Below are 26721 nucleotides of genomic sequence, written 5' to 3' on the forward strand. Positions count from 1 at the left end.
CTCCTATTCTAGTCTCCGAGGCCGTCACTCTCTCAGCCAGATTTCGGAGGTCTTGCCGCAGGAGCATCACCTCTGTTCCAACTTGTCCAATTTTACTCTCCAGGGCCTTCCGGGATGCTTGAATGGCTCCCATCAGTAGGGCAGTGTCCGACCTCGCTCCTGGCGGGTCACCCTCCGGGAGGGGGGGGGGGGGGGGTGCTGTGTACCGGTCCATAGTTCCCTGCCGGGGGGGCTTAGGGTCGATGTTTTTCTTGCCCATGATGTGCAGGTCACTGTCCGCACACACCTCCCGCAGGTTCGTCGTCCAGGTGCTGCGCAGACTCTCTCCACCACATCTCCCGTTCCGTGTTCCCAACAGGTAGGGCCCCTATGCCCCGGGTTTCCATCTGGTGCCGTAGTAATCTCCACTCCCCGTCACCAATGTCCTTCAATGAGCGGTCCCCGCTTCGGTCCAATGGGGGGAGCACTATTTCCGGTACCACTTCCGCCTCTAAAGGAATGTGCAGTCCCGGGCCCCTGATCCGGACAGTGCCTTTAGCCGCCACCCAAGAACCACCATATGTCGACTCCTGTCAGCACACTACAGCAGCGTGTGGGGGAGAGGGGCTGGGGGCAGAAATGCCAGGCCCCTCCAGTCCCGAACTCCATGGCTCATTAATGGTGGCCCCCCCTTTTGTAGGCACTGCGACTCCCCAAGGCTTCGACAGTCGCTCCAGGGGCCAGTGGGGTCCCCTGTGTTTCACGGAGCGCCGGTTCACAAGTACCTCTCCAGCCCGGGGCGAGCCTCGCACACCGCGGCCCCCGTGTCTCCACGATCTCCAGGCCCCAGCCTCTCGCCTCACTCTCCCCGGGGATGGCCCGCAGGTCGGCGCCCCAAGGCCGCGCAGGCAACAAGGGCCTCCATTCCGTGTCGTGCTACCCACTGTCTTCCCCTCAGGCCAGGCCTCCTCACTCTGTGGCCAATGCGGTATGTAGATGGATGGTCGTGGGGGGGGAGCGGGCCTCCTCAGGTCTCTCAATCGGCCCGGCGTGCATGCATCCCCCACTCACCGCCCGCCTCCGAGGATCCTCCAGCTTCCCCCGATGCCAGGGGCTCACCCGCTGCTCCGTAACTCGCCTCGATGGGCCGTCAGGGCGTCCACGGCTCCCCAGATCTGTTCCTCCATGCAGGTCCATCAGAGCCTCGTCAGGCCTCGCCACGCAAGTCAGGGCCGGCCCGCCATCCAAACACGGCAGGCCCCGGATGAGCCGGTAAATCAGCTCCGGCTACGGCTCCTCCTCCGATCACTCCACCAGCTCCCCGGGACCGATGCAGTGTTCCGTCGGAGCCTCAGCCGGCCATCAGAGCCTCACCCGGGCAGCAGGGACACTCCACCGCGGCTGCATTGCGCCCGGCAGTCAACAGCAGCCCCGGCAGGTCCAGGGCTACCCTCAGCACGTCCACTGGTGCAGGGTCACCGCTTTGGCCACTGTTAATGCTGGTGCGGTGTCAAGGATAGCTAGCGCCAGGCTGAAAGCAGGGCAGGTGTGAAAAATGGAGGAGGCACAGCTTAATAAAAAAAACAAGAGAATTCAGATTTTACATTTCAACAACATCTTAAAATTCCTCAGACTCTTGCCCTATATAGGCTGTGCAGCCCAGCTAACAGTGAAAAAACAAGTTCTATGACGCAGTCAACTCTGGCCCCATTATAGAGCTTTATTTAACTTTAGTCCGCCACACAGCTGAACAAAATGGATAAAAACACAGACAGCCAATAGTGAAGCAGTTTGGCTTTGTCATGTTGTGCTGCTGCATGGCTGCTGTAAGGCATGGTCGAAAGTAAAAATAAAATGGTATAAATTGGCTTGTATTGACCACGTCATAACACTTTAAAATAAAATACTTTTAGCCATACCACACAGCAGCTGTGCTGTTGTACAACATAGCTAAAAAAAATTATAAAACCAATAGATCTCGCATTGCTTGTTTAGGGCAATTGCATCTTTATCATATTCCATCTCCTGTCAATGCTGTTGTAAATTCCTTTTGGAGTGTTTTGCTTTTTCGACTGCTGCTATTTTACACCATACCAGATTGTGTCCATTTGAAACTGTTCTGCATTGAGTTAGTCTGTTTTTATTCTTTCTTTCTCTCCTTTCATTCCTACGTTCTTTTCTCCCATCCTTCTTTTCTTCCTTTCCTTCTTTCCTTCCTTCCTTTCTTTTTTCTTTCTCGTTCCTTCTTTCATTCTTGGCTTCTTTAATTCTTTTTTCTGTCTTTTCCATCTGTTTCCTTCTTTCTTTTTGTCTTTCCTTTTTTCCTCCTTCCTTTGTGCCTCTTTCCCTATGACCCTTTATTCTTGCCCTTTCTTTCTTATGTTCTCTCTTCTTCTCTTTATCTTTCTTTCACTTTACTTCCTTCTTCATTTCTTTCTCTTTCCTTCTGTCTGACATTCTTTCTCATTTGCCTCCCTGTCTTCTTTCTTTCCTTCTTTTTCTTTTCTTGCTTCCTTTTTTTCTTTGTGTCTTTCTGTCCTTCTTTCGTTATCAAGGGCAAGAAGAGGCTTGCAGTCGGTGCCAGTCTGTTAGGCAAGACATTTTGATTTGATTAAAATTATATGGATAACGTAGTTACTTATAGGGGTTTCAGTCTGACTTCATCCGTTAGTCTGTGATTGGTATAATTCACAATTTGTCTTCCATCCATTCCAGCATGCAGTAAGGGGAAATGTATCAGACCACTTCAGTCATTGGCTTACTTCACTTTGAGTTACTGCAGGCCACCCTTTCATAAGGAACACATCCACACACAGCATAGTTCCCTTCAGTGCTAGGGAGTACAATGGTAATGTGTGTTTTTGTGAGACAGAAAAACATTTTTTTTGCCTGTAGCAAAAATGTTTTTTTAAGACTGATGAGGGTTTGGCATGTCCCCAAACAATAAAGATTTGCAAAAACCACAACAAAACAAGAATTTCCAGAAGGCTTTCAGCCAATGCTAGACGTATTGACTTTTCTGTATTGTACACATGAGGTATTAGCCTTAACAGTGATCTTTAAGCATGGCAACAACAACTGCACTCAATGCTGGATCATCTTTGCAGGACATTTGCTTTGAAGCCATGTGGAAAACCAGGAATACCTTCATCAGACATTACCACCTGGATGTGAATGCAGAAGCCAAGTCAGTAGTGGGATATGCAGTTCTGCGCAACATTTCAATAAGGTTTTTAATTAAATAAGGCATTCTGCACTAAAGATTCACACACACACAATGTGACATCCATGTTTTCTGTCAGAAAATGAGGGGCACAAAGGCATGTACTTTCTTTCAAGGTCTAGGTTATACACTTTAGTGGAATTTTCTCTGGTATATCCAGATACAAAGACCTCTCAGGGAATAACCTGCCAGACACTCTCCCAGAGACAAAAAGAACCTGCCAGTTAATAAAGGGCCTAAACCTTTAGCACATTTATCTCAAAAGAAGTAGTGTTATCCCTGAAGTTGGCCTGGGCGGACCTCGCGGAGTTTCACTCTGCAGAATTCCACTGAGTTGCCGAAACATTCCTCCAAATTCCGCAGAGTTCTGTTAGCGGGCGGAGCATTGCTCGGCCACCCACAATGAAGTCCCTAGGCTGCTGAAGGACGTAAGGGGCCAAGAACCCCTGTTCTTGCCTCAAGTCAGTCCCCCACAGCAGGATTGCTGAGACTAGGGGCGAGCGCGCTGTTAAACTCCCTACTCCGGCGGGTTGCCAGAGTTTTGTTCGACCTTCGCATTCCAAGTAGAGTGACAAAGTTCCGCCTGTGGAGCAGTGTTTACTGCCCACCCCTACCCTGGACCTGTTAATTTTTATACACAACAAAAACACACCATTTCTTCAGTAGCAAATCAACTAAAACCCAAAAAGAGGTGTTTTGGAAATATGCTTAAGAGAACCTTTTTAAGCCTTTCCTCTTATTTCCCTAATGGCCAAATTGATCTTCAAGATAATGGACACACCCTGGTAGACATTCCACTGCAATGTCCACCTCACTGATGATGGTCATGTCCCACATGCAAGTTTATTTTCGAAACCCATGCTTGGCTGCGATAGAATCTGTATTCTGACCTTTTAGCTTGACGTTTAGACAGTCTGTACAATTCAAAGCCCACTGAGTAATGTAGATGAAGAAAGAGTAACACATAGAGCACCCTGACTCTATCCTGATCATTGTCGAACCCCAAGTTATGGTTTATGATTACTTTGAGTGTTCAGACTCAACATCTCAAAACATAGCAGGAAAATCCTTGCATGGGGGACTTCCCCTGGGAAAATATGTGCAAACAATAGTTTTAGTCACGGGTGCAAGATTAAGGTCTTGGATTCCATCATCTCTCAGCCACATAACAAATTTTTCTCATTCAGGCCTCATAAATTCTTTAGTTCGATACAGAAAACTGCAGGGTTCAACATCCTTTTTATCTTATAGTACATCATTAAGGAATTCATGCAGTTCCTGTTCTACCTTTTCCTCCAGATCCTGAACCAGTTTTGTGTTTGCTCATTAATAGCTTAATACAGCTTTGCTTAAATTGAGGGGCCATCTCTTTAATCTGTTTGGATGATATCAAGTATGTAATGTGGATGACAGTGCTTTTGCTAGCTATTGAAGCAAAATAAATCTTGTAAAGCTAGCCTTCCTCAAATAAAGCACATCAAACTGCAAACCATCTGTTGATTCATCTTTTAATGTTTTAACAGGTATGTAACCTTTCCTATCCCCAGATAAGTAGTTTAGAGATTCTGGATTCCCATTTGATGGCAAGCTTCTGTTTGACTTTTGTACTGTCAATACTTTGGCCAATTTCCAAACAGCAACATTTATGGTACATATTTCTAAAAGACTTCCCCTTGTGTGTTGGGCCCTGTTACATCCCACCCATACTGGGTTCTACAGTAAACACTTTATTGAATTCCCTTGTAGATATTTGAAGCAACAGTCTATGTCTTTTTAACAATCTCTTTCTGAGAATATTTTCCTGTCTTTGCAGTTTTTGTGAAATTCCTAGCTTGTTGCTGCACTAAATATTCTGATCTGATAGAGACTACTAGCCGCAGATTCCTTCATGTAGAACTATCCCCAGGGGTGAGATTGGATCTGGACACTTTTTTCTTACCACAGCAACCCTGTGTGTCGGGGGTGTGCCGACATCACGCACCTCCGCCCAGGCTTCGTCCACATACGTGACGTCAGCAAGGTCACGTAAGACCCGCCCGGCTCACCTACGTCAGTGTTTTCCATTTCCTCGTGCAACGTGGATCCGGTCCTTCAGGCCTGTTTGGGACCCCCCTTTTTTCCCCCATTTCTCTTTTGTGGGACAGTGTGCGAATGCCTTCGGACTTCAAAATGTGTTCTTTTTGTGGGCGTCTTATGTCGGCGACTGACCCTCACCTCATTTGTATGTGGTGTTTGGGGGAAGATCACTGCCCCACTGATTGTCCGGAGCGTCGACTGTTGAAGCGAAAGTCGCGGCGAGAGTGCCGCATGAAACTTCTCTCGGTGCATCTCTCCAGGTCGGCGTCCTCTCCTCGGTCTACTTCGGCAGACTGCTTCAGATACGGCAGTGGTCGTCGTCCTCGCCCTTCTTCGATGTTGCGTGAGCGGCGCTCCCCGATGGGTAAGTGTTGCAGTTGTCCCTTGGGGCTGGAACTCGGCCGGCCGGGGGCATGGACTCTCTGCGGGTGATGCGGCCCCGCGTGCCGTTCTATCCATCGTTTCCCGGTGTTGGGGTGTCGAGAGTCCAAATAGAGACATACGCGGTGGCTCTGCAGGCCTCGCTGGCGTCTCCTCCTCCTTCTGGGGCGTTGGCGGATCCCCGCATTGCGCGGAGCGCTCCGTGGCGCTGCCGGCGGCTCCGGCCACGGCGCCGACTGGCTCGGATCCAGACTTGGAGGATGTGGTGATGTCGGGGTGCGGCTCCTCTGGGGCACCTCCTTCACGCCACAGCGTCTCTGCCTTTCTGCACACTCCTGCGGGAGTCCCTGTGGCGTCACATCCCGAGCCCCTCTCGTTCCTTTGACAAGGTGGTCCTGTCTAAGGCCGAAGTGACGCCTCTACGGCGCCGGCAGCAGCTGGCCCGTGTGGAGCCACAGGGGTCGGCGGCCCCTCCTCGTCCCGCTCCGGATGAGGAACTCTTGTCCCTCTCCGGGCCCCTCTCGTTCCTTCCTCAGGCGGCGGCCTCGGAAGGCGAGTCAGTGGCTGAATCGTATCTGGCGCCACGACGTGGGTTGCCGAGCGATCTCTGCCAAATTCTGGGCCGTGGCTGGCGGAAGACTTCGGGTTATTCCCCGGGGCCATCTCATGCCCCAACACATGTGTCTACCTCGGAGGGGTTTGTGTCGCGTCATCCCGGGCCAGCTCAACTCCAGCTCCACTTCGGTGGGGAATGACTTGGTGGACTCTTGTCCGCTCTGCTCTGGACATCTCAGAGGTGCTGGGCCAGGCCATGGCTTCCTCGGTCGCTCTCCGTCGCCATGCTTGGCTTCGGGATGGAGTATTCCCTGAGAATATTCAGGAGCGACTCATTGACCTTCCGTTTGACTGTACCGTGTTGTTCCATGCCCCAGCCGACTCCGCCATTCCAAAGGCTCTTGGCGGGGCTCTTCCCTCCTCCTCCTCCTCCGCCTTATTGTCCTCTTTCTCCTCCTCAGTGACTCGTGAGTTGGGCAGCTGCTGGGCCTTCTTAGGCCGATTGTTCTGGTTGTGGAGTGTATTTTTCTAGCCATCACGTCCTCTCAGGACTTTGGCATTGTTAGCCGCTGGGCGGCCCTTTGTTAGTTATGTATGTGTTAATGCGCAGACCCGGCCTCAAATTCGGCCTTCTGCTTGGTTGGGCAGCTTGTCAAGCCCTTTGCGGGGGTGTTTTTTTCCCCTTGGCTCTTTTTGTTTTTTCATCTGCTGCGGAAGTTCTTCCAAAGAGGATTCCCATGGTTTGAGACTTGCCATACCCTTATGCAGTAGTGGTAGCTGTTATATGGCTTGCGCCCTGCTTGGGGTTCTGGTTGCCTTTGGGTGCCTGTTCTCCATTGCGTTGTGTGGGTACCTTGCTGCTTGAGGTTGTCTGAGCACCCGTTCGTAGTGGTGTGCCTGGGCTCTTCCTCCTCCTTCCCTCCCGACTCCTGTCCAGAGGGCTGGGGTGTTCATGTGTTCTCCCGTGCCAGCGCTGCCTACTCTCCTCCGGGGAATTAGGCTTGCTCCTCTTGCTTCTGGCGGCTTGTCTGCCGGCGCTGCCCTAGCTGGCAGGTTGCTCCCCGTCTGGAGTGGGTTCGCCTTCTTTTCCCTCGCTTCCTTGGGACTTCTGGGCTTCTTCTTCTTTTTCTGCTCTTCCTGCATTGGTTTTGAGCGGTGGCTAATTTGCCTTGTGATGGTGTGGGGTGCTTCGGCCCCTCCGGTCTTGCCCTGGGTCCCTCTGTTGTGAGTGTGCAGGACTCTTCTCCCTCCTCCTACTTCTTCTTCTTCTCTCCTTCCTACCTCCCTTTGGTCGGTGGGGTCCTGCTTGTGGGGGTTCCAATTGCCTGGCAGGGGCGAGTTTCTCCCTAGTCCACAGCTCTGGTCCCCTGTGCGGCCCCTGGTGTGTCTTGACTGGCGGGGTCCTTTCGCAGACCCTCCTTCCCTGGGGGTATTGCTAGGGTATCTATTCTACGTGAAGCAATCTGCGACTAGTAGTCGCTATCAGATGTACGAGTTACTTACCTTCAGTAACGATGTATCTGGTTGAGACGATTCTAGCCTCAGATTCCTTCATGGCCCACCCTTCCTCCCCTGTTCTGCGAGGACCCTTGGGTTGGTCTTCGGTGCTTGCCTCCCGGTGGAGGGGGCTGTGTCTCCTGTGAGTTCCATTCCTTGTTCTGGACAGGTAGCTCCGTCTGGGGGCGGTTCTTTCCTCCTTGGTTCCTTGGAGGATGGGGTTCCGGTGCTCCGGGGCCTTGGTGCCCTGCGGCTCCGGCTCTCCTGGGTTAGAGAGGATTGTTTCTATCCCTGGCCTCCCCTCCCCCTCCTTCCTTCCATTGCTTCCTCTGATATGGTGTTGTATGGCGTTTTAGGATTCGAGTGAATTTTCCTGATTCATGCCCTTATATTGGCATAATTCACACTGCCCTAATATAGGCATAGAAATCATTCCCTTATTTAGACATAGCCCATGCAGACCAAATACAGGCATGGCTACTTCCACCCGTACCAAAATGTCACAACGATTTGTTGGAAAATCGGCTTAAGCATTCAGGGATCTTCCCTTTGCTTGAATATTGATTTGTCCAAGAACTCATGTACTTTACAAAGAACTACTATTCCCTTGGGGTTCTTTACTGTCGTTATTATGCCCAACTTTATGTCAAACTAGACACCTTCAAGGTATAAATATGCCTTCGCTGGCTCTAGCAAGACACAGTGGTTCGGAGCAGTTCGACTATCTACTTTCCCGACGCAGCTCGCTACAGCAAGTGCCGAAGGAAGCCGACCCTGCAGCTGACGCACTGATCGAGAGGCTGCATTTCTCTCGGCGAGAATCCAGCTCCAGTGTTTCAAGCTACCCTTGCGGGGTGTTGGGAAATCGAGTTGTGAGACTGAGATACCAGACCTCCTTCATTCTAAACTAAAGGTATGGAGCTGATTAGAACATAGAGAAACCTTGGATAGATTCTTGGCAAACAAAAACTAAACCTATGGTACACCACACTTACTCTTTCTGCGTACCAGACTTAGGTTAGGTACATTGGGGTAGGCATATTTTAGAAGCACCAGTTGAATACTTTTAGCCATTGTTATTTATGTTTGTATTTATATATGGTTGAGAAACCATACAATGCTCTTACAGTATTATTTTATAATATTGTTCTCGCTGTATGCATTATACTTTGCAGTCTGCATTACGATTGTAGCAGTTCACTTTACTTGCATGATAAAGAAGACTGTTAAAACCTTTTATTGAAAACGCCCGTCTATTTCTCTGCACCTCTGTAGAAACAAAGCATGCATGAGTGACTGAGCGAAAAACGTATCTATTGTTTCCGCGACTCTAGAGATACATTTCTTATTCTTGGGAAACAAAGTTGTCATGTTTATGCGGTTGTCAGAAACGAATCCCTTCTTGTGAATTCGAGAAAGTTTCTAGTGACTTTTGAGCTAGCTGGCATTCACTATTAAGTTTAATATATTCGATAGAGACCTAGTCGACCTCAGTCCTACGTCTAATCTATAGGATTTACAAGGACCTGCGAAACCGCATCATAAACGTTTTATATACGCCGGTATCTATGCCATATATAATGAAGCATGGAAAACAACGCAAGCAGAAACTGCAGAACAGATACGAGAAATTGATCGTATTAATTCAGAGAAATCTTTCTCTGTAGTTGACAATGGGTTAACAACTCTGTCATCCAGAATATATTCTTTGGACTGCATAGTACCCTCTGCCATTGACATAATGGAACAGGACCTGGTCATGTTACAGCATGGTCAGTCACAATTGCGCTCTATAATGCTTTTGGGCTAGACGTTGCAAAACCTTCGTTCTGGATATGTGCCATGGCATCTAATCAACACCACGTCATTGTTTTCTGAGTTTAACCTTACAGATAAACAAATCACTTCGGCACAGAGAGGGGCAGACTATACGGTGCTGAGCGTTGTAAAACTGGAACGATTACCATTAACTGTTTCTGAGAAGCCAGCGACAGAATGGATAATACATGGTACAATCACTCTGCCTCTGACGATTTTCCATTTTCAGTATTGTTTAAAACATATACCAGCGGGCGTACAGGAAAGGTTGGGTAGAGAATACATCAAGACATCCTGGGATTTACCTTATACACACAAGTGTTGGAGTGGGGAAAAAGAAGTGTTTCTTAGTGGTACGAATTGTGAAAACACACTAAGTGGTCCACTCTTATGTCAGGGTATTAGCTTACAAGGGCCTGCGATGGCTCGAACAACTTATCCTGCCACCTGCAAGGTTCTCCAGCTGCAGTGATAGTCTAATTTTAGGCAGCTTTCTAATGGGAGTTACATTATGTTGAATGATCACAGCTGTTGTGGCATGTTGCCAGGAACCCCCTATCTCGTAAGCATGTCAGCCAGGGTCACTTTCTGTACGCAAGTATTGTTTCCTAAAACTAAGACAGACGGGGAGTCGCCATTATGACCTTCACTGAACATCTCTTCTATACGAATTGATACTTTAAGCAGACTGAAAGCCATTCTTTTACAAAAAACTGTGCCACTGACCTTGGCCAAAGAGACATATGATCTGCAGGCTGCAAGGGCTTCTGCAGAGATACATGCCCTTTTATCGTCAAACTGCCCTATACATTTCTCAGAAATGTTAGGTCGTATCTTAAACATGTCTGATACGAGTGGTATTGACAATTTTTTCGAGACTGTTAGCACCCTTTGAAGCAGTCCTAGGCATATTTCCAAACTTTGTACACTCTATGTTTGGCGGCCTGCCTCTCGTTTTGGGTCTCGTAGCAGGAATACTATTTTTACTAATTCTGCTCCAATATGGCAAGTCAAGTCACCATCGACACCCAGATCACCTTGGAGAACACCCTCCTGGTAATGAAGTGTCGTGAACGCATGATACAAATTCTGGACTTGGTTCATTTAAGAGATCTAAATACCACGTGGTTTCTATCATTCCGACCAATCTGGCAAGATTGCATCTTACCTGTTCTACGATGCCTGCTATGTGGAGAAGAATGCGTGCTAGACATGTGTCTGACACTCCCATCAGTCCTGCCAATGGATGTTGATGCTTTGCTTGAACCGGTAATGGGTCGTGCACTCTGTTGACCCCAGCGGCTACCAATCCTGATGACGGCATTCGCTGAGATCTCACAGACGCAAACTGCAGACGGTGAGATACGTGGAGCAATATTGCTAACGCGGCTGAAGCTGACGGCGATGCTTTGCATCTGTGCACAATTGACCTTCTTAATGAAGTAGCTGAATTTCTTTGCCAGCCTTGATGACTTAATGTTTTCTCCTGACACCGAGAATAACTTTTGAGATTAGCACACAGCGTTCTTTTGAACTCTGAAATTCGACCTTCACTTTTTTCAGAACAAAAGCTACCAAGTTTGAAACTATATTTTAATGACAGATTTATTTGACTTTTTCCCAAAAAACAAAATGAACTTTGGCACAAAAAGTAATCTGCTTAAAGTAGAACTATTCTTAGAGAACAAGAATTCCTTGAACACTTCCTAGAAACAATATTAACCTAATCCACAAACAAAAACAGTTTGTATATTCTGCTATGGGATGGTCTCGACCTTTTTCTTCTGTAACTAAGAGCCATATCATAAATGTAATTTTCGTGATTCATTTAGTTAGCATTGCTAATATCATATCATATGCTTACAATGAAGTAATTTTCCTTAAATGTGTACTATACCAAAATGCTCAATTTTTACTGTACAACTATTTCAAATGCATTTTATATGATTTTTTGGGGGTTGTAAACACATGCTCTAGATTATGTTTTAGTGCTTGAACTTAGATGAACATGATAACGTGGAGTGGGTGTTATGTGTCATTTTAGGACCCTATTGTAAGTTTCCTGATTCATGCCCTTATATAGGTATAAATCAATATATCCTTATATAGGCATAGAAATCATAACCATATTTAGGCATAGCTCATGTAGTCAAAATGCGGCAGGGCTACTCCCACTAGGTCCGAAAATCCACAACGATTTCTTGGAAAAACCCGCCTTCAGCAGTCAGGGACTTGCCCTTGCTTGAGTATGGATTTGTCCAAGAACTCATGGAGTTTTCAAAGAACTGCGATTCTTTGATGTCGTTATTATGTCCAACTGTACATCAAAGTCGGCACCTTCAAGATATAAATATGCCCACACTCGCCCAAGCAAACACACAGTGGTTTGGAGCAGTTCGACTATCTACTTGCCCGACGCGCCCTGCTACAGCAAGTGCCGAAGGAAGCCGACCCTCCAGCAGACGCACTGAGAGAGACGCTGTCTTTTCTCCTGCCGAGAAATCCAGCTCCAGTGTTTCCAAGATACCCTTGCGGGTTGTTGGGAAATCGAGTCCCGAGACTCACCTTCTTCATTCTAAACTAAGGTACAGAGCTGATTAGACCATTAGAGAAATCTTGGGCAGATTCTTGGCAAAAGAATACTACATTTACGCTACACTTCACTTACTTCCTCCCTTGTACTAAGCTTAGGTTAGGTACACCGGGGTAGGCGTATTTTAGAAGCACCAGTTGAGTACTTTTTTGTTTTTTTTAAACAAATTTTATTGAAGATTGTTAACAGGGTGTAGGCCTCTGTACCCCAGAGGTAACCACAGGACATTGGAACCAAGTCAAATAGTGCACAATCTAATTTTCAGCGGAAACAATACGCCAATCATTGCGAACTATAAATTGAAACATGACCCCCCCATCCCCTTCCCTCACCCCGAACTCCCCCCATTCCCCCCCCCCGACCCCTCCCCGCCCCCCAGCCCCTCCCCCTTCCCCGTCGCATGGTCGTCCTCCCGGTCTCAGGTTCTGTAACAAATCCCTGAATACTATTCACGTACTCGTCAGCATCCACTCATCCCATCTCTACCAGCGGGTATTGGTCTACCAGAGGCTCTAGCCAGAGACCTCTAAAGTCAGCCCACCGCTTCCAAATTTTATAATGCTTCCGAGGACAGCCTCTGGCCACGAAAATTGGTTCTTCCAGACCCATGTTAAAGTCTAGTCCTCTCTTCCATGCCACAATCGTCGGGGCTCGGGTATCTTTCCAGGCTCTCGCTACATCCCTTTTGGCCATCGTGAGGCCCAGTAGAAGCAAGTGCCTTTTGTACACGTTACCCCCAACCCCCTCCATGACATGTAGAAGCCCCAGTCGTGGTGTACGAGGGAGTTCCCACCCCAGCACCTCCGACAAGCAGTCCCACACTCCTCTCCAAAATCGAGCCAGTGCCGGGCAGCTCCACACCGTGTGAAAGAAAGTCCCCACCTCAGATCCACATCGCAGGCATTCCGGGGACGCTATGAGGCCCGCCCTCCATAATCGATGTCTGGTAAAGTACGCCCTATGAAGGTACTTAAATTGTATCAACCGAAGGCGAACTGAAATGGCCGCACCCCTTGGCCCTGCCATCGCTTCTCTCCAATCATCCTCATTCAGGGCCCCCAAATCTAACTCCCAGGACTCCTACAGTTTCTGAAGGGACGTGGAACAATGCGTAACTAAAGTTTGGTATATGTTGGATATCTTTTTGGGACCCAGCTCACCCATAAATACCTTGGCCTCTATCGGGCTAAACTCGGGGAGGGATTCCAGACCCTCTAAACTCGGGGAAAGGACATGGCGGAATTGAAGATAAGGGAAGAATTGGGTGCGGGTCATACAAAACTCCTGACTTAATTCCTGAAAAGACTGGAGGGTCACGCCTGATATGACGTCCCCCAGTGTGGAGATCCCAATGCTGTCCCACCCCCCAAATCCTTGCAACGTGGCTAGTTCCGGGAGTCTACCATTGTGCCAAAGGGGAGTTTCAGCCGTCAACTTGTTACACCAACCCATGTGCCGCAGAGCCTGTCGCCAAATCTGGAAAACCAACTGCGTGCCGGGTGGCAGCAGCTTTCGTAGCTGCGCCGCATACAGTAGAGTGTGGAGCGAAGTGGTCCCCATGAGGTGGCGCTCTAACGCATATGCAGGGTCCCTCCTGATAGTAGGACTGGAGATCAGACGTCGCCAGTCCGCCACAGTACGAGGAAAGGAAGCATGTTCGCACTGCCACTCGTATTGCGCCCCCTGACCAAAGCAACTGTCCTAGGGCCGCGTTGACCTGCCTGAACCAGTGGGGGGATCGAGTATGGGTGATTCTGCAGTTGATAGAGCAACCTCGGGAGGGTCACCATTTTGAAGATCGCTGATCTTCCATAGATAGTCAGCGGCATGCGGGACCAGAGTTTGATGTCAGCCTTAGCCCGTTCCCACACTGGCAGGACGTTCCGCTCCCAAGCGATCGCTGGGCCTCCGAGAGGAAGACACCCAGGTATTTTATGTCTCCTGTCGCCCTTCGGAGCGCCGATGCCCACTCCCCTGTCGGGGTGTGCCCCTGCAGAACCCAAAGAGTAGATTTAGTCTGATTTATATAGAGTCCGGATGTCTCACCAAATATTCGCATGATTTCCATGAGACGGGGTCCAGATCTATCAATGTCCGTTAGAAAGAAGAGGACATCGTCCGCATACAGCGCTATCCTATCGGACGGGCCCCCTTCCCACTCGAACCCATGCAGCTGCGCATCCATGCGCACCCACATGGCCAGAGCGAATAAATAAGGCGAGAGGGGACAACCCTGCCGGGTGCCCCTCTGGATGTGAAACCTAGAGGAGGCAACGCCCGCCACTCTGACCGAGGCCGTCAGACCTGAATAAAGCAGCCGGATATATGACAAAAATCTGGGTCCCAGGTTCAGCCGCAGAAGGAGGGCAAATAAATTGGCCCAACTAAGGGAATCGAATGCTCTGTCCATATCGGCCAGTAGAAGCGCCGCAGGCACCCCAGCGTTACGAACTGCCGCCACCGCCACATGCGCTCTGCGGATATTATGTCTAGTTGCCCTCTGGGGCATAAAGCCAGCTTGGTCCGGGTGGACTAAATCGGTCACATAGGGCAGGAGGCGGTTGGCCAATGCCTTAGCCAGGATTTTTGCTTCAACATTTAATAGGGAAATCGGGCGATACGAGGCATAGTGCTCAGGGGGGCGACAGGGTTTGTGGAAAACCACAATTTCTGCGTGTCTTCAATCAGGGGGAGGCTACCTCGCTCCCGGGCCTCCTCTACTGCAGCTCTATAATGTGCCCCCAGCTGTAGGTGGTATTTCTTATAGAATTCGCTGGGGAACCCATTCGGCCCGGGTGCCTTACCCGTATTAAGTTCTCCCAGCGCTGTGCCTAGTTCTTCCTCTGTGAGGGGGAGCTCCAGGCGGTCCCTCACCTTATCTGGAACTGCACGTGGCGGCATGTCTGCCAGAAACTTATCGATCAGTGTCTCCGTGAGACATTCGTGCGGGGCGTAGAGATCAGCATAATAGGAGGCAAACCCTTCCGCCAAGGCCATTGGATCTGAGACTGGGGCCCCCACTGCGTCCAATGTCCCAGGCAGGACATGGACCTGAGATGAACTCTGACAGAGCCGGTGAAGCATCGTCCCGGATTTATCTCCCCATTGGTAGAGCCGGCTGCGCGTAGCCAGCCAAATCTGCTTCGCCTCATCCAGCTGCATGGACGCATAAGACTGCTGCGCCTGAAGAAGCTGTCCCACCGCTTGTACTCCCCCTTCCATACTCGCTCGGAGCTCCAATGTCGCCAGGTTAGCCTCTGCTTGGACCAAGTCCTCTCTACGCTTCCTCCGTGCGGCTGCGCACCATGCTATGTCCACCCCCCTAAGTGTTGGTTTCATTGACTCCCAGACCATACTCACCGCATCCACTGACCCTACATTGTTTGTCAAAAAATTAGCAATGGCCTCCCCCATATGCTTCTGATAGTCTGGTTGCTGCAGATGCCATGTGGAGAGGCGCCATCGGAACGGCCTCCTCTCCCCTACTCAAGCCTATGTCCACCGTAATAGGGGAGTGATCTGATTGACCTCGCGGCAGGATCGCCGCTGCTTCCACCCTGTGTTGCACTGCACCTGGCATAAAAAGGTAATCTAGCCTAGAGAAGGATTTGTGGACCGCGGACACATATGTGTAGCCCCTTGTATTTCCATGCAGATGCCGCCATGTATCCACCCAGTTCAGACCTCGCACCATACCCTGTAGCTTAGTTTTATCTTGGGGAAACAAAGTCGTCATGTTTATGCGGTTGTCAGAGACTAATCCCTTCTTGTGAATTCGAGAAAGTTTCTGGTGACCTCTGAGCTAGCTGGCACACACAATTAAGTCTAGTATATTCGATAGAGACCTAGTCGACCTCAGTCCTACGTCTAATCTATAGGATATATTATTCCAAATGAGCAGAGCCTATTGGGAATATAGGAACTACACTACAGTAGTTTCCTATGTGTGCCATGACTTCTACGCATGTTCCATGTCTCTGGGGCATGGGGATGGGAGGCTGTCTTATGCTGGCAGGTTGGCGGCGCAGGGCTCTGCTTGCTCTTTCTTCTTTCCCTGTCTTTAGGGTCTGCGGTGTTGTCACTACTCTTGTGGTGTGGTTAGTCACCGCTTCTTTCCAATGTTTCTGCTCTTCACACACTGTTCCCATGCTCCCACAGTGTTTTATCTGGTGGTTCCGCGTTGTGGTGCGGAAAAGTTCTCAGAATAAAAATGACGTAGGCGCGCTGACGTCATGTACGCATACGATACCTGGGCGGAGTCGCGTGATGTCGCCCCCCCCGCCCCCGGCGTGCAGGGATGCTGTGGCAAGAAAAAAGTTTCCGGATCCAATCTCACGCCTGGGGATAATTCTACGTGAAGGAATCTGCGGCTAGAGTCGCCTCTACCAGATACATCGTTACCGAAGGTAAGTAACTCGTACTTCCTGTGACATCTGTTTATTTTGGATCCCAGTTTTTGGTTTTAACCCCATTTGTGGACTTCCAATGAGTTATTTTACACTATATTTCCTCTTACTTAGTGGTCTCATTATGAGAGCCTTGGTTCAAGCAGCTTTGAATTGTGATGGCAACTAATTCGACTACTGTCCTGTAAAGACAGTTCCTCATGGGCTTGGTATTATTGTACCAGTTTCTGCATTTGTATGGCTTATTGGTGCCCCCAACATGTGTCTACTACAGTATTGAATCTTTCGTAGATTTACATACTTGAATCTTCCCAGTCGTCAAGGTGGGAGTCCCACAGTAATTATAGTAAATAGTGTAAAGTAAAACATTGAATAGAAAAACTTACACAAGTGACATTGGTAACCTTATCACATCATTTTAATAAGAAGCAGACTTGAGCCGATCAGAGAGCAGCTCTTGGATCACTTTTTCCCTCAAGGGCTTCCATTCCTCAGATTTCTTATCCCACATTGTGTGAGCGGAGTGAATACTAATAGCCAACTACTAGAAGTTAAGATCTTGGCTGTTGTATCCTGAGAGACAACAATGTCAGAAGGATCTAAAAAAGGTATTTTTTCATACCTTGCAAATCCTGTGGCAAATTCAGGCTATTTTCTGAAGGCCTACATAAAGAGTGCCTATATTGTCTGCATCCTAATCATAAACCTAAGGATTGTAAGCACTGCCACACAATTTCTGCCAAAACACTTAAGGACTTGAAGCCAGGCTTCTGTGGCTGCTATAAAAGAAGGGAATGGAAACTCCAGTTTCTGGAGATGAACAAGAAGGAACATCTGTTCTCAATAAGACTTGCAAAAGTGACAGAGGCAGAAGGAAAAAGGCTCTTTTGGGGAACATTTTAAAAAGTTCACAAATGCAAGAACAAAAAACCAATCTAAAAGAGTCCATCTTTATTGGCTAAAAAAATCACAGGGAGGAGATACTTTGCTCCCTGCATCAGTGAAGAGAACAACAATACAATTTCAACAATCAGCTCTCATTGGTGAGGGAATCAGAGGTCAGCTGTAACAATCCGCACAGCCCTGGATGTTAGAGCCTATCATGATGACTGTGTGGAGGATGATGATTTGAAGATGATTGTGAGCCAGAAGAAGAAGAAGAGATTCTTCATAATCAGCCATCTGGCACAGGAAAAGTGTGCGATGATTATGTTGCACCACTTTCGGCTCCTCCAACATTGCCTGCTGTTGGTTCTTCTCCACCAATATAGGCGGCTTCGGTGTGGTCTTACAATGAGGTTTTAGGAGGTTTGATCTTCCTCTACCTGTAAAACAAAATGATTGCTTCCTTTACAACGTCAAGGAGGCATATAGAAAGTTGTATGGTCTATTTCTATTGTGGATTATGTTTGTGCAGAAGTACTGAAATTAATGTAAAACCCAGCTATAGTGACTGCAGTGGTACCCCACCTTGACAAAAAAAAGCCCTGGTGGATTCCCCAATCTACCTCATTGGTCATGCAAGCAGACCAGAGACGCTCTTCGACCACCCCTTGCTGTACTCCCCCTGACAAGGAGGGTTAGGCTTCTGGACAATATTGGGAAAAGATTTTCAGCTATGGCTGAAATGACCATTAGAGCCTCTAGAGATGCCTACTTTGGGTAGTTATCACGCCAAATGTGGTACGGTCTGAGGGTATTCATAGAATCATCACTGGAAGACAAACAGCAAAAGCCATCCTGCAAGAGGGTGAAAAGACATATTCCAAAATTATTGATATATCCATGGATATATCCTCAATGGGATTTAGGTCTCAGAAACAGTGGACTTAAGATGCCAACGCTGGCTAAAGCAGACTTCTTTTATACTAATAAGTTCAGTCTAAAACTAAAATATGAGACATGCTTTTTAATAAACGGGCTCTGTTTGGGAAACATGTTGACGGAGCCCTCCACCAGCCGTGGCTTATTCAAGGCAGACTTCCTGAAGAAAAACGTCTGCCGCAGGACGAAGACAGGTGTCAGCAAGACAACAGTAACAACTCCTTGGCATTGCTTACCACTGCTCACTTCAGCAGCAAAAGCCATTGCAACTTTTATAGTAACTGGATTTCCATCTTTTGAGATCGTTGGGTTATTAGATCTAATCCAGCTTGTTCACACCCTAAAATTCATTCAGGATCCCCCGCGAAATAGAACTTGCAGGAGGTCACACCAACATATTTGTCAGTTAAAGGAGGAAATTCACTCACTCCTACACAAGGAAGCTATAGAGGAAGTTCCTTACTCTCAATAGAGCACAATTTTCTACTTGTGCTTTTCTTTATAAAGAAAAGATTAGGCAGCTTGGGATATGTGCTGGTTTTGATACAGCTGACGAATATCTGGAGAAAAAAAACGTCCAGGACAATCATGTTGCAGGACATAATGTAGTTGCTAAATTGGGATTTCATGACATTGCTAGACTATCAGGGTGCATATTTTCATATTCCTATTCATAAAACACAGAAGATACCTAATGTTTGAGGTGGGCATATGCTATTATTAATTTAAAGAACTTCCCTTGGGGGTAAAGTCTGCGCCACAAATATTGGCCAAATGCATGTCACCTATAGCAGGTTATTTAAGTAGAAACAGTTACCAGATCATCCTATACCTGTATGACTGGCTAATGAAAAAAAACATGTTCTGGGACATAGAGCAATCCACAAGAGCTAGTCTCCAATGTGTCGAGGATTTATGGCTAACATGGAACAAAGAGAAATCCTGTCTCCATCCATCCAGAAATATATCATTTCTGTGGCCATTCTAGATGTGATTTCATGCAAAGCTTTTTCAACAGAAGAAATGATCCAAAGAATTACAAATCTAGCATCTTCCCTCTCAAAACGAATGTACACCTCTTTTTGAATATACAAGTCCTTTTTGGTGATGATGCCCTCCTGCTTCCAGCTAATACTGAACTGTACATGAGACCATTGCAGGAACAAATCGACAAGCAGTGGATTCAAATGGAAGGATCTTTCAATAATATCATCAAGAACACTTCAGAAATCAGAATCACTATGACGTCTTAGATGGAGAAAAACAATGTATCCCAGGCCTGACGTTTGCTTGCTCACAACCTTAGTACATAATTAAAACAGAAGCATCCATGGAAGGATGGTGAGCACATTTGCCGGATCTAGAAATCAGCAGCAAATGGACATTCCAGGAAATAGAAATGCATATAAATCTCCTAGAGTTGAAATCAGTAGCTCTAAGCCTTCAAACATTTCTCCAGAGAAGAAGGAGTTTATTGGTACTGGTTCGTACTGACAGTGCAACCACCATGTTCTACCGGAACAAACAGGGAGGAACAAAATTGCATCTATCCCTGGAAGCTCAAAAGATATGAAAATGGATCATACAGAACTGAATCACCCTGAAGGTGCTGCATGTTCCAGGTATCGACAATCAGTGGACAGACAATCTAAGCAAAAACCCAAGAGAGTGCTACAAGTGTGAGCTAAACCAACATCATCGCGGGAAAAGTTTCCAGCGATGGATAAAGTCAAATCTTGATCTATTTGTGGTAGCTCTCAACTGCACATGTTGTTTTTATGCCACCAAGTATCCTCACAAGGGATTGTTAGATGTGGGGGTCTCTAGTTGGCACAGGTAGGTACTTGTGACAAATAGGGACCCTTGCCTCTAGTCAGGATAAGCGGATTACACTTCTAAATAACCCCTGCTCACCCCCTTGGTAGCTTGGCACGAGCAGTCAGGCTTATCTCAGAGGCAGTGTGTAAAGCATTTGTGACCACATACAGTAACCCAGTGACAACACTACAAACAGACACCACACAAGGTTTATATCAAAAATAAGTATTCTTTATAGAGATTTAACACAAGACCATAACGACAAAAATACACAATACTATACTTAAGATGCTAGTTTTAGCTTAGTTCAGTTCTTAAGATGCGACACTTTGCGTACCTTACGATGCGTTGCGCTTCCATAACAAGTAATGTTGCAGAGATGGAAATGTGGCAAAATTCCGGTGCAAAGAAATAGACGTGAAGATCTTCCAGGTGCGGCACGCTTCTCCGATGATGCGAGAAGTCTCAATTCGATGCGTCAGCGTCAGCGGCGACACCCTTGTTCAGCGATGTGACGGCAACAGCTTCAGCTGCGACACTCTTCTCAGGCAGTTGCGTGAAGCCTCCACACAATGCGACAACTACAGCTGGGACATCCTTGTTAAAAAATGCGACGGCAGCAGCTCCGATGGCGGCGTGCTTCTCCGGGGATGTGAGGCGCTTTCCTCAATGCGGTGCAATGCGACAGCGGCAACATCCTTGTTCAGAGATGTGACGGCAGCCTCAGCGACGGAGACATGCGTCTTCCTCGTTGCGAGACACTTCTCTCGGTGCGGTGCAATACGACAGCTCCAGCTGCGACACCCTTGTTCAGAAGTGCTTCGGTAGCAGTAGCGACGGCGACACGCTTCTTCCTCGTTGAGTCGCGCTTCCAGCTCCTTGCGACATGCAGTTCCTCTGAAGGCCCTAAACAGCAGCAGGCACTTCCAAAGAACTCTGGGGAGCTGGGGATTGAAGTCTGTTGTCCATGAGACTTCAGCAGGAGGCAAGCTCTTTCCCAAGCCCTTAGAGATCCTTCCCAAGTTGAAAGCAAAGTACACAAAGTTCTTTCTCCTCTCTTTGGCAATAAGGCAACCACTGCAGGCCAATCCCCTAAGCAGCACTTAAGCTTAGGAATAGTCTCTCCTCAGTTCCGTCAGGTTCCTCTCCTCAGCAGAGGTTTCTTCTTGTAGTCCAAAAGTGATCTAATTTCTTGGGATCAGGGTCCCAATATTTATACCCCAAAATCCTTTGTCCTCTGAGGGCAGAGGGGCCTTTGCCTAGTCCAAACCAGTTTTGGAGCACTCTGTTTACATGACTCCTTCTTTCCTTTCAAAGTACAGGGCAGAAACATCAGACGCCCCACAGGAGGTGGAGCCAGCATTGTGGAGGAAAATCACAGCCCTGGAGCACTTTGTTGACATGATTCCTTCTCTTCTTTCACAGTGCAGGGCAGAGACATCAGACGCACCACAGGGGGTGGAGCCAGCACTGTGGGGGGCGGGCACAGTCCTATTCAGGTCCCAGGTGCTATTCCTCCCACCCATCTAGATGCAGATATCTCTATTCATCACTGGGCTGACTCATTCTGTCTCCTGGGATCCCCAGCCCTTTCACTCAAAAACACCAGACAAGGAATACACAACCAAGCAGAGGCAGGCTTTGGATGGTTAGACAAGAAAATACCTACTTTCTAAAAGTGGTATTTTCAAAAACAGAATGTTAAATCCAACTCCACTAAAAGATGCATTTTATCATTCTGAGTTCAGCATACTAAATTCGAATTTCTACCATGTTCCCTGCGTCAGTTAGGATTATAAAATGCAATAATCTAACTGCCCATTCTGGCCTATGGAGAACAGATAGCCTTGCAATAGTGAAAAACGAAAATGGCTGTAATTCACTATTAGGACATGCCACACACCAGGGCATGTCCTACCTTATACTTACAATGCACCCTGCCCTTGGGCCTACCATAGGGGTGTCTGATATGAAGAAAAGGGAAGATTTAGGGACTGGCAAGTGGGTGCACTTGCCCAGTCAGCATGACAGTACCAGACTGCACACAGACTCTGCAATGGCAGACCTTAGACACACTTTTACAGGCTGCTTCTGTGGGTGGCACAACCAGTGCTGCAAGCCCACTAGCAGCATTTGGAAGCCCTGGGCACACTCACGGCACTGTACTAGGGTCTGACAAGTAAACCAAACCAGCCAATTATTGGATGACTAATTCATACAGCAATTTACAATAGGGAGAGCATATGCACTTTAGCACTGATCAACAGTGGTAAAGTGCCCAGAGTCATAAAACCAACAAAAGCAGGTCAGACAAAATACAGGAGGATGGCAAAAAGTTCAGGGATGACCCTGCAAAAAGGGCCAAGTCCAACAGGGATCATGGGGAATGCCTTCCAAATTGAATGGACTAGGATATTTGCTTATGCTTTTCCTCCTCTGCCATTCATTACCAGGCTGTTGAAAAAGATGAAAAGGGAACAGCGTCAAATTGTCCTTGTGGCCCAGCATGGTTGAGACAGTTCAGTACCCAGAACTTCTCATGTCGGACCAACATCATATTTCTCTCAGACCAGTGCCAGAAATGATCACAATGAACAAGGGTCAAGTTGTTTGTCTAACACCGGAGTCTATTAATTTATCTGCTTGGCTCCTGAGTTCAGTGAATTTCATCTCTCAAATATTCCTCAGGAATTCAGAGACATTTTACCACGAGGCTATAGCCGAATCTACGAACAAATCATAAAAAGCAAAGTGGACCCGCGTTGCATATGATGTTCTCATAACAACAGTCATCCTTTCTTGTCTACTGAACAGATTCTACTGTATCATATTCTGTCCTTTAGCATAAGCCAGTCATTGTCCACCTTTCAGCAATTCCAAGATTTTAGATCTTGGCATTTTAAGCGGTTTCTTACGAGCTTTTCCTTCAATTAAAAGAAACACATAATGGCAACTTAACATTTTTCCTGAAAAATATATTTATAACTGGCACAAATCTCTCTCAGGAGGGTCAGGAAGATCCAGCCCTTCACTATTAAGCAGCCCTATATGCAATTTGAGGATGACAGATTAATTTTAAGAATAAATCCTAACCTTATCCCTAAAGGCCTTTCTGCCTTTTATCATAATAAACCAATAATTTTGAAAACCTACTTCCGAAACCATACCAACGTGACAGAAAGAGCTCCTCATACCTTAGACTTTAAAGATGCCTAAGTTTCTACATTGAGAAAAATAAACCATTTAAAAAATATGAGCAAGTCCTAGTATTTTCCCCATTATGCACTTCCCACCACTACAGTGTAGCATATGCACTGCTTGCTATTTGGATTCACTCATGTGAATCTGTGAAAGATTCAGTACTAGAGAAAGAATAAGTTACTTACCTGTACACTCTTGACACTCTAGTATTGATATCTTTCATGAATTCTCATTCAACCCTCCATCCTCCCAATTAAAGGAGCTCACTGCATTGTCTACTTCTTTTGTTTTACCTTTACACTAGTGCTGAGAAATCTGAGGTATGATGGCCCTTGAGGGAAAGAGTGATCCAGGAGCTGCTCTCTCTTTTTTTTTTTTTTTTTTGCTGAGTTTTATATAGCGAGAACTAGACCCTAACCGAATCGGGTATCAGAGCGCTTTACATAGCACCAGGTACATTACATGAGGACACACATTCATTTTAGGCACGGGGAGATTAAGTGATTTGCCCAGAATCACAGGAGGTTTTGGCGTCGTTACCCAGACTCGAACCCAGATCCCCAGGTCCGAAGTCGAGGCTGGAGAATGGTTCTTATTAAAAGTATGTGAATTGGTTACCAATGTCACTTGTTTATGCTTTACTATTTAATGCTTTGCTTTCAAATACTTATTATAATTATGGTGGGAATCCCATCTCGCCGACCATGTGATTCTGTGGAAAATATCAATACAGGAGAATCACAGTGTACAGGTAAGTAACTTGTTTTTTCTTCCATCTGATTTCGGCTTGCCTCTGTCAGTCTCCTAAATCATCCATTCTCCCTTCTGTTATGATGGTCTTTCCTACAAGTGCACCCATGTTTTGGCTGTGTTTAGCTCAGTGGTTTCTTCTGGTGTCGTGAGTGTGCAATACCCCTTCTCCGTCATTGGAGATGCTTCATATTTCTCCAGTGAATCCAGGGAATTTCTATGTGGGCATACAATTAAGTGCATTTTATTCATCATTTTTTCTCTGGTATTCCAAAGTCTCCTTTCCTGCAGGTGATATATTGTCAATACATGTCTCCAGGTCATCCTCCTTAAAGAGCCTGGAATGGGACTCTACAAAGGAGCAGTCATGGTGTAAGATTGGGCCTTGAAATTGTATTGTTGTGTAGCACTTATTTCTTTTACAAGCCATTTTTACTACCTAACGTGGTCTGTATTTTGCATTCTGATGGCCTGAACTCCTGTGTACTGGCTGTGTACTGTATACAATTAAAAGAACCACTATAATGAGTAACTATTAAATAGGACCATTCTTTTTCCAAATCATATTTTAAGCATATTGTGTAATTGAAGATAATTCTATGACATTGCATGGTTTGTGTTAAATTGCTTTACTAACACATTTTTCTTTCAGATTACTGCTCAGTGGATATAATTTCTTGTGTTAATACAGGCCAGCAGTCTGGGACAACAAGTGATCGTCCATACTCAAAAAGACCTTTTTCTTATCCCTTGTCACCAACAATACCTCTGGTTAATGTCATCCATTTTGGACAGTGCTTATATATTTCCAATCAGGCTTCTTTCTTCTGAATATAAAGTTGGATTTGGATAATAATGACGTAGTGCTGTTGATGTTTCTTTATAAATGATAACACAAATTTAATTTGTTTTACCTTTTTGATGGAATGTGCAGATCTTGAAGAAAAGATATATTTATTGTAAATGGTGACATTGTCACATGTTATTAAGAAGCTTGCGTTTGCTGAATTTGCCATATAATAAAGTTTGAATGGGCATTACATATTTTCTATTGGCATTGCTAATGGCAGTAGCTACAATTCATTCTTGTTTTAACCAAAATGTATTTTATCAAATTGAGTGGGAACATTGAAATCCATTGATTTCCTATTACTTCTTCTTAAACCAAAACATCTACTACCATTGATATCTATTTTCTTCTACTATCAGGAAATGTTATGTTTGCGAAATTAGCTTTCTATGTATTATGAAACAAGTGGTGGAGGTTTATTTGTTTTAAGTATTTTGCTGTACTTCAGACATAACGTTTCAAACAAACGCTGGAATATTATTTGTTAACAAGTGAAGGCGAACACGCTTATTTACCTTTATTTTTGTTCATTTGTGTGATGGAGTTTACAAATAGTCACTAAAATGTCTTATTTTGGTCATTTAGTCACAGTTTAATCTGTTAAACGTATTTAGTGTTTGTTACATTAACAATATGTAGATGTATTACAATAAGGAAAGTTGTGATGTGTTTTTATTGTTGAAATCATGTGTTGTTCAATAACTCTGCTTGGATTCAAAAGCTGTCATTAAATTTGGTCTGCCTATTAAAGAGTGGTTTGTTTTTGTTCAGTGTGTTTATTGTTTAAGATCTGCCTACTTTGGGAAAATAACTGCCCTGTGATCCAGTTCCCCATGGAGGTCTACATGGTGAAGATTGTAGGGTAACAGGGTGCTGGAAGGTGATGAATATTTAAAGTGAATGACTGTACTGCTCTCAACAGACTGAGCAGGGAAGCTTGTTAAGAACAATGATAAAATATATTCATGAACTTTAAGAAGCTGCAAAAGTGTCAACAGCTGTGTATTATGCATGCATCACCTTTTCAAATGATTAAAACAAAGACTTCATTCACAAGCTCAAAACCTACTCTGTTTGTAAGTGTTCCTATTTTATTTAAACCTTTCCTGTGTGATAATGTTTATTCAGCATGTGCTTTTGTGACGGATGCCAATACTGTGTGATACATGGTGGCATTATGTATATTGTCAGGCTTGTGGTTTGAAAGGGATGAGGGGATGTGATTTTAACTCATTTATACAATTAATGGCCTCTGAGCATTGTTAGTACATAAATGACACAGATTGGTAGTAGCAGTTAGAAAGCATCAAGGTCTTCAGATCTTCCTTGAATAAGAGCTTGTGTTGAGTTTGACTTGGTAGCAAATTGCACAAAGAAGGGGTTAGAATGTGGAGGTGTATGCAGCGTAGTTAAGATGTACACACTAAAAACTAAGCAACAATGACTTCAAAGAATTGAACTGGGGAAAGCAGTTACTGTCAAAATTACAGCTGTATACTTTTGACACTTTCTGAAACGCATAGCATGTAAAGTAACACCTAAACAAAAGATTAAAGTGCTTCAAAACATACATGATACACAGCAAAATGAATAGCCACTTGATGCATGATATGAATAAAGCATATTCTTGTTGAGTGACGTATACTGAATTGAATATAGTCATTACTGAAATAGCACATAATGGCATATATACCAATGATTCACGCAATGCAGGGCCGCAGGCAAAGCTGCTGCTTTACATGAAATGGAG

General features: G+C 46.1%; 1 protein-coding gene across 2 annotated transcripts in view; it reads left to right on the top strand.

Moving 5' to 3' along the window:
- RBM46 (RNA binding motif protein 46) overlaps positions 1-25735 on the top strand; it is a 703675-nt gene extending 677940 nt beyond the window's left edge. The window contains exon 6 of one of the 2 annotated variants that reach the window (XM_078676964.1): positions 24774-25735. In XM_078676964.1, coding sequence (XP_078533090.1) covers positions 24774-24952 — 179 coding nt within the window. In that variant the 3' untranslated portion in view covers positions 24953-25735. The remainder of the gene's footprint in view (positions 1-24773) is intronic. The other variant, XM_078676965.1, reaches the window with a different exon arrangement.
- The last annotated feature ends 986 nt before the right edge of the window (positions 25736-26721 follow it).

Source organism: Lissotriton helveticus, chromosome 2_1 (assembly GCF_964261635.1).
Source record: "Lissotriton helveticus chromosome 2_1, aLisHel1.1, whole genome shotgun sequence".
In the NCBI taxonomy this organism is placed as follows: Eukaryota; Metazoa; Chordata; class Amphibia; order Caudata; family Salamandridae; genus Lissotriton; species Lissotriton helveticus.